This window comes from Impatiens glandulifera, chromosome 1 (assembly GCF_907164915.1).
Source record: "Impatiens glandulifera chromosome 1, dImpGla2.1, whole genome shotgun sequence".
NCBI classification, from domain to species: Eukaryota; Viridiplantae; Streptophyta; class Magnoliopsida; order Ericales; family Balsaminaceae; genus Impatiens; species Impatiens glandulifera.
Window position 1 is genome coordinate 39746688 of NC_061862.1, and position 9518 is coordinate 39756205.

The 9518-nt window shown below is 32.7% G+C and overlaps 1 protein-coding gene across 1 annotated transcript; it reads right to left on the reverse strand.

The window, feature by feature from the left end:
* Positions 1–3008: 3008 nt before the first annotated feature.
* Positions 3009–4005, reverse strand: LOC124922518 (probable glucan endo-1,3-beta-glucosidase A6). Its single transcript, XM_047463250.1, has one exon. The coding sequence runs from the start codon at positions 3939–3941 to the stop codon at positions 3009–3011; it is 933 nt and encodes a 310-aa protein (XP_047319206.1). The 5' UTR covers positions 3942–4005.
* Between the last annotated feature and the right edge of the window lie 5513 nt (positions 4006–9518).

Below are 9518 nucleotides of genomic sequence, written 5' to 3' on the forward strand. Positions count from 1 at the left end.
AGTGAACCGGTCACTGTATTCCTTCATAGTTTCTCCTGGTTTCATTTTGATGCTTTCGAACTTCTGTGTGGCCATCATTATTTTGTTCTCCCTTGTTCTTTCATTTCCTTCAAAGATCTGGATGACCGTGTTCCATGTCTCCTTCGCAGTTTTGCAATCTCTGATCTTGCAGTATGTGTTTCTGTCTACGCTGTTGGAGATCCGGTTTCTTGCATGGTTGTCCAGATTGTTCCTTCTCCTGTCTTCAGCTGTCCATTCTTTTATATCTTTATCAATGAATATCGGTCCTTCGGTTAGAATGGATTCCATTTCATCATCCAAGGTGACTAGGTGCAGGTGCATGCGTGCCTTCCAGTTGGCAAAGTCATCACCTTCTAGCATTGGAGGCCTATCCTGATACATGTTCGCTTGAGTATTGAAACTAACTGCTCTGATACCAATTGTTAGGATCTAGGTCGCCGCTGGTGGACCGGGGGTTGGACCGGTTAGCGGTTCTCACTCGTAGGGTGATGGTTAATCCGGTTAGAGATTAACACCGGGGTTTCAATACTACACAACCTGTCACAAACCCTTGAACTAGGTTCAAGCGCGGAAGAGGTTTGCTTTCAGGTTGAAGCGGTACGCTTGTATGATAGGTACGGTCGGTTTCGGATGATGAAGATTTGGAGATGGTGGGTCGGTTTCGGTAATCTGGATATTCGGTATGGTTAGTATAGAGTCGGTTTGGAGCGGTATGGTTAAGTTAGTAGGTTATATAATGAAGCCGGCAGAAAGTAAATAACACAACAGATTTTATGGATGTTCGGAGATAAAACTCCTACGTCACCCCTTCCTCTCGAAACCGCGAGAAGGATATTCACTAAGGAATACAAGTACAATCCGATCGAGACTTATTTCCTGCTCGATAATACTCTTACAATTTACACCGAAATTGTAGAACACACTTTAACTTTCAACACTTAGGCTTTCTAGAATAGCACACTGTTATCACTTGTAGTAAATGCTCTTAGCTTTCGTTATCCCAATGTGTGTCCCACATTTACTCTTCTGCAATTGCCTCCTTTTATAGGTGAAATATGCCAACGGTCATATTTCACTGCCTTGAATCTGATTGGCTGATCAGAGGTGCAGTGATTCAGTGTTTCAGACCTGCGGTCGTTTCCTCAGACCTGATGGTCAATCTCAGACCTGGTATCCTGTCTCAGACCTGCCGGTCTGTAAGGAAAACCTGCCGGGTTTGTCTTTTACTTGATGTAGACACTGTCTCTTTGGACAGTTGTCTGTACTTTGAAGATTTCCTTTCTGGCTTATCCCGAAGTAGAAGGATCCGGTAGTACTGTTTTCTGCAGCCTACAGTCTTTCCTCAGACTTGCATGGATATGGAAGTATTCAGTCTGTTCCTTTGGTATCATTCTCAACAGATACCTAAGGTGTCTTCTTGTACTGGTCGGTCATTTGACTTGGCCGAATGTCTTTTGGTATCAATGTAACCGGACTTCTTCCGGTTATTCTTGTCGTGTGGATGATCGGCTGTTTGATGGTTCCGGTTTTGAGCTTTGGCCGATTCTTCCTTTGTGTGGTCACGTTCCGAATACTCTTGATCGGTTTGGTAGCTTGACCGGTTAGATTTCTTCAGTTAGTTCTCTTGTTCATCCGGTCCGGTTCCTTGTTCCTGCATGGGAAGTTTGTTTAAGTTAGGTTTATTTGAACCGGTCTGAATTTATCTAACAACACGTAAGACATCACGAAAAATATTCTCTTCTTCATTTCGACTCACTCCATTAATTATCCAAAGACCAAGTTACTCGTCGTGTCCGATAAATCTAGCATATGTGTGACTATTATTTATATATGCGCTATATTTTTTCATTATAATGGAAAAAGAACACACCTCTTTCCGTCTTTATTTTTTTATAAAATTATAAAATTATGTTCCTTTCTTTTTAAGAAATAAAGGCTTCAAAAACTGAAAAAAAAAATTTATTTATCTTCGGCATTGTTAGTAGTCGTTTCGATGCTAGTTGTTAAGGTGATGGATACATGAATGTCAAAATGACAATATTATATTGTACATTTGTTTTAGTTTTTAGAGAACATATTTTTATTAGAGAAAAATGTCAATTTTATCTACAAAGTTGGACTAAGGTGTCAAATTTATTATTAAAGTTGAAATATTCTATACATGTATATAAAATTGACAAAAAAATGTCAAATTTATTCTTCTTAGAATTATTTAACGAAGTTAAAATTTGTTGATTGGTATGTCATATTCACATATATTTGTTTTAGGTTTAGTGAAGTTATGTTTGAATGATAAAATTGGGTTATTAAAAATATATGTATAAAAAAAATATGTGAATAAGACATGGCAACAAAATTTTAAGAGCTTCTATTAACAATAATAAATTTAACATTTTTTTTTTGTTAAGTTTATATATATATATATATATATATATATATATACAATTTTACAACTTTAATAATAAATTTGTCTAACTTTATATATATAATTGACATTCTTCCCATTTTTATAAGTAAAAGGTTGGTATTATTTGAATAAACATTAGTTTATTTTGAAAATGTTAATTGGTGATATTTTGATAGGTGTTTTTTTTTTATAAAATATTTAAATATTTTAATATATAATTATAATAATAAGTTAAAATATAATAAAAAATATTTTAATAGTGTGATTAATTATTTGTGTAATATTGTTTGATTAGAAATTAAACAAAATGATTTTTAATTCTAGTTGAATTTTTTTTTATATAGAAAAAATCAACATACAAATTCTAAAGTGAATCAAATATAATAATATTTTTGTATGATCACTTTGTCATTTTTCACTCTAAAATAATATAAGAAATGAATGTATATTAATAAACTAAATAGGCTGAAATTTGTTGAACATGATTTTAAAACTGTTCTTAAATCACTTGCTCGTCCGTCGGAATCGGCATCCATAATAAACCTCACCTCAGATGTTTTCCGACAGTCGGCGCTGACAGCTAGTACTCTGCCTCCCTCGTCTTACCAGAAAAATCCAGTCGGTAAATACTTGACCCGTTCGGATACAACACTCCGAAATGCCTCTCCGATCCCATACCCGTTTTCATGTTCTCGTTGTACAGGGCAAAAAGTAGTGCCTGAATGACTACACCCGGCTTCGCCGGCGTTCCGATGGCCGGTATGGCCGTGAATTTCTTTATTACATTCCGGTTATAAATTGCGGCATTGTTAATATTAGCTCCTGTTTGGCCAATATCTCCTCCATTTGGCCAACCGGTTTCCGCTATAAAGATCCCAACATGCGGGTAGCCCATTCTTTTCATGGCAAAGTAGACCGCGTCTATCATTTGATCCAGCAGATTGGTGTAGGTTAACCCCGTACCCGGATCCTTAACCCTTATGTTATTGGCGGAGGATAACAGGGCGTAATCAAGCTTGATGTCGACCGGGTTGGATGCCCAAGCGAAATACGGGTATACATCCAAGAAGAGGAATGATTTCGTGTACTTGAGAAACTGAAGCATAGGTTTAATGATTTGAGTGGAGATGTCGGCACGGAAGGTTCCATTGGAAGGCGGGTAAGAAGCTTGAAGCACGTCCATGGCCAATGAGGTAGTGACTCTCACCTTACGGAGGAGGCCGAATTTCGCAAGCGATTTCTGAATCCGGTACATCGACGGGACGAGGCTGAGCTGGATGTTACGGTCGGGGATAGAAAGGATTTCGTTTCCGACGAGAACGTATCGGATCTTTGTTTTTGGGTAAAAGGGTAAGACTTGGGACCGTACCCATTCGTCTGCGATAGCTTGATTGGTGGAGATGCTCACAAGGAGCTGGTTCGGGACCATGACCGTAACCTCGATGTCGGATCCTCTCAGGGCGCCGAGAATGGCCGGGTTAGAATCATACAGTTTGACTTGCTTCACCTTCATGGCTTTCAAGAGCTCGACGGACTTTGACGGACTGGGAAGGTTGTCTCCCAATTGGCCGTAGCAGATGCCCACGTTGCCGGCTCCGGCGACGGCATATGATGCACCTGCTGGATATTAGAAGTTAATAAAGTAAGATTAGATTAGATTAGATTTAGACGTAGAAAGAAGAAGCTAAAGAGAATTAATAGAGATTTTGGACTTACTAGATACGGCGGCGGAAAGTATGAAACAGAGGAGGAGTACGGTGGCCGAAAATCCCGTCATATTTGTAACTTGAAGCTGCTATTGTGAATTATGTTATCATGTACGTCTCTCCTCTCTCTCTCTATATATATGAAGAAAATTACCATGTAAATATTATTTGACTTGACTTAGTTAATTTAGATAATATTAAAGAAATGAGGGTTTGGAGTCAAAAGAAATTTCAAAATATTTGTTTCACACTATTAATGGAAAATACACATAATTTTCCTTTTCAATTATAAAATAATATTAAAATTCACTTAGTTAATTTAGATGCATGTAAATATTACAATTTTGTTTGACAAAAATTCAAATTATAATCACAATTCAACATGTTTTATCTTTATATTTTTAAAATTAAAATAATAATAATAATAATAATAATAATAATAATAATAATATGTTATATTTCTTTCTTAAAAAAAATACATAATCTTACCATAAATTTTAGTTGAATTCTAACATTTGACTAATTTAAAATACAATCCTCACCTTATACTAACAAAACTAATAATAAATTTTTTATTGTGTTTTTCAACCTTTTTTTGCGATATAGGAGATTATACATTTAAATTTAACCCTCTATTTAGGAGACTACCCAACCACAATACATTTTTAAAAAACAGATATTATTATAGTCACTTCATTTCTTTTTAAAATAAAATAAAAAAATACTTAAAATATGTTTGTTTTCTAATAGTTTAAATGATATCTCATTTTTTTTCTAAATATTAAAAAAAAAATTATTATAAATAAAGATAAATTAAATACTCAAACATTAAAATGTTTAGGACATTTAGAATTAATTTCCTTATTTTGAGTTTTTCAAGGCTAAAATAAATGAAAGGATGTATTGTGGTAAAATCGTCTAAATTTATTATTTTTATTTATTTTTTGTTTTTGTAAAAAAGACTTTGACTTTCTCCCTTTAACAAATTATGGCCATTTGGAATTTTGTTTTTGTTGTAATATTCTATTTTTAAAGATAACTAACTAATTAATTATAATTATTTTTGTATGAGATGGAATATGTTAGATGGTTAATGAATATCACTAATTAACCAATTTGATAATTTATTTTTGTAATTAATTAGGAATTGATTTTTTTATTCATCTTATTTGTTCTCTTTTTATTTATTGGTTAATTATTTAAAATAAATGTTGTTTTTATCATTATATTAGAACACAAATTTTAATATATCAATATAATTGAACTAGAAATTCGATTATATATCAATATATTTGTCATTTTTTTTACCAAAATTGTAACTCTTTCAAATAGTATATATCTCCTTAATTTTAAATATAACACCAACTTTAATCCTTATACTCTTGAATTCTAAAAAATATAAATTTCCAAACAATAACACATAATTTTGCCTTTTATTGATTTTTTTTTTCAGAATCATAAATAATATAATCATTATTCTCAATTTACAAAACAACAATCTTATAAATATATATAGGGACAGATTTTTAAATTATAATATTTTATATAATTTATTTAGATATTTGAGTATAAAGAATTAAAATAAAATCCTACAATATTTGCCGCATCAATTAGCGTTAAACGGGAGAGGGTTATATATAAACTGAATAAATGAGGGTGGGCCTTCAAACTTCTGAATGAGGCGCAGAGGGAGAGGTGGTTCTTGAGGGTGGTTACCCCTCATTCAGTCGTCAGAATATCAACAACTCTCTCATTTGGTCCTAAATGAATAGTAAGTACTTTTTGGGTGCAAATTGCAACCCAAAAGGTTAATAGTGGAAATAAAATAACATATAATCCTAAGAATGTCTAAAAGAATTGGATACAAGAAAAATGGTTAGGTTTTCTCGGTCAGAAAGAGGCTCAAGTCAAATTTTAAGGTCTTGGGCAACAGAGAACTAGCATAGGCGCAGATCTAGGCTAGTTTCCTCAGTCTTCATGTTCATAGAAGCATTCAGAATCAACAGAAATGTCAGGAAGGCGTCGGATTTCGCATGTAGAGAGGCTGCCTTGGTCGGATGGCGCTCGAGTATGCTTCAGGGTGTCGTTTTACCGATCAGATGTTATCCCAGGGCTAGTTTTTCTGGTCCTAAACCAGAAGACCTGCTATTCTACCAAATTTTCCACCTAATCCTAATCTAACAAAATATTTGGTGATTCAAATGGATCCCAAATTGCATAAGAAAATTTCAGAAAGTTTAACATCCTAATTCTATTGTCAGACAAATGATAAATTAAACCAAAACAATTTTCTTCTCTTTTTTAAACCTAACTAGATTATTAATAATATACAAGTAAATCCTAGATCTAATATTATACAAAAAAAAATAAAAATAAATCAAAACAGATTTTCTTTTAACTTTTTGAGTCTTTTAAATGGCCAATTCAAGGGCCGATTTTAGTTTTTTTAAAAAAATATTTTTTTTACTTGGTCAATGACCTTTTATTTACATGAACTTTCTATTTTTTTTAGTTAGTTTTATTTATTTACATGTTAAATGTATTATTAAGGTTTACATACTTACAAATATCAAAATAGAATCTTAAACTCCTATCAAAATAACAAATTTTAAAAAAAGAAATCCTGCATGGGATGATATATAAAGATAAAAAATAAAATTATAATCTAGAAAGATCTATACAAAGGGGCTTACAATGGGGCTGCTCCTTTACTTTTGGAATAAAAAACAAAAATTTACCAAGCAAAACTTGTGATACAACCCAAGAATGGTTGGTGTTTGCTTAAGGTTTCGGCTGTGGGAAAAGTTGGGCAGCCTAGGGGCACGTCAATGTGAAAAGAGGGATCTTTTTTTAAGGTGTCAAGAGGAGTATTTATAGGCAAAGCTATGAAATCCTAGGGCCCAAATGCCCATTTAACACACTTGACCGTTGGAAAGAAAAACTATTTTAAACATTTAAAAATGTTTAAAATAATAGAGCAATCTCCATTTGACATGTCACTAAATGTCAAGTTTTCATAGATTTAAGATTTATTTAATAATGATGTAATAATTGGTCATTTTAATTTTTAATTAAAAAAATGACCATGATAAGATCGACATTTCAAGATTTGTGGTTGTCACCATCAAGAAGGTGACCGCTGCCTTCACCTAATTTTTTAGCATTTGATTTCATGGGTGGGATCTCGAGCATGGGTCGGTCCATTAGTCGGTCACAGGTCGGATCCGTCAATTGGATCATTTCCTTGGCCTTACTTTGGGTTGACTTGCCTTTGATTTGGATCTTCTTGGCCCCATTCACAAATCTGATTCGGATTTGCATGTGGATCTTGGGTCGACCCATTTCCCTTTATCCCACAAAAGAAATAAAATTAAAACAATAAATTAAAGAATATAATTTTATTATTATTAATTATTGCTATTTATAAGGAACAATTCTAATTATGAAAAGAAAATGATAACTAACTTATAAAAAATAAAATCGCAAAACATAATCTAACAAACTAATCTAACAACTAATCTAACAAACTAAGAAAACTAATTTAAATAATGAAAACAAAATACATACAAAGTATACTAACGACTTTATAAAAAATATTAATATATATTTTATAAAACTTTTTATATATAAATACCCAATGTAATTAATTAAATAAAATCTTGAATATTCTAAGTATAATAACTCCCTTATGTGTTGTAACATAGACAAATTACTACATTAACTTTATTAAGAATCAAAAATCAATTATTTGAAAAAAAACTCAATTGTTCTAAAAATAATCGTGTTAGGATCGGGATCGCCGAGGAAGACTGGGGGTCTCGCTAGGACGAACGCTTACACAACACGCCGGTTGATACTAACTCGGTTAGAAGTAAATATTGGTTTATATTCTACGCAAACCGTCACAAACTCTTGAACCGAGTTCAAGTGTAAAAATATTTGTTTCGATTTGAAGCAACGAATAATCGGTTTAGAAGATACAGAAAGAAAAGAACACAAGACATTAAGGATTTTATGGACGTAGGAGCAAACTCTCCTACGTCACCCCTTCTTCTCGACCTTGAGAAGGATACTCTTCTCAACCTTGAGAAGAGTATTCACTAGAAGATTTGGTTAAATACAACACACTTGTACACAACCCAGTCGAACAGCCAATACTTAGTTGCTGCCTGCTTTCGAACTCCTAGAACACACAACACTTGTTGATAGACACTCTATCAAATTACAAAGAACTAACAATGATGGAGAAGTGATACAATGATTTTCGGTAAAAACTACTTCTCACACACAAAGATATGCTAAAACAGAGAATTGAATTTGTAGAGAGAGAGAGAGTACTTTATTATCAAGAGAGCTTTGATGATTTTTGGTCTACTACTTCTTTTCAAGTCTATTACTTTTCTATTCTTTTAATCTTCTTATATATCAAAAGCACACAACAACGGTCATATTTTTCTCCAAACGGACATGTTGACTTCAAATGACACTAGTCCTCTTTTGATTGGTGGAGCTTTAGAATTGGTACAGCAGAGAAGATCTTTTTTGATGATGCTTTATTTAAATAACTTAATACTGAAAACAATTAAATGACCGAAGCTAATTTAATACTGGAGGCACTCCTCATTTAATATTGAAGTATTAAATACCAGACCGATCTCCACTACAGAAAGACCGATCTCCACTACAAGAACCGATTGCGCCGTCTTTTATAGAACCGAAACCGCTACCGATCCAATATCTCCTTCGTGAAAATTTCGGTCTTTTCTTAGCTTCCTTGAAATAACAAAACTCTAAATATTATTTGCAGGTAGTGAGACTCAATCCCTGATTACCCATATGACAGACAATGTGCTTACCACTGCACTACAACACCTTGTTGTTGTCTTTAAAACAATTAATATACTTGATATGACTTAGCAGTTTAACTTATATACTTAGTTTTATTTATTCATTATTAAAGTTTTTCATAAATTCTAACAACTATATTCTAACAATTTCTCTTTTTTGATTATTTAAACTAAATATTCAAAACTTGGTAATTTTATAATTGTTGGCTAGTTTCTTAAGTTGATTAGCATATTTAAATAGTTAATTAATACTACTATTTAATTAAATATTTTCACTTATCAAATGGTCTTTAAAATAAATCGTGCAATGAGCCCGTGAATGAATTCGAGAAATTTATATAGGCTCGAATTTATTAAAAACATAAACTATAAAATTGTGGGTGAAAATGGGTGTCTACACAAATGGGCAGAAAATTTGGCACGACTTAAATAAGTCACTAATCTACAATGTTGGTTCATATTCCTTCGTGTTAATTCCAAGGTTTCTGAGAGCCAAACAATATGTTTTCAAAATTGAAAAATATTTAGATCATTATG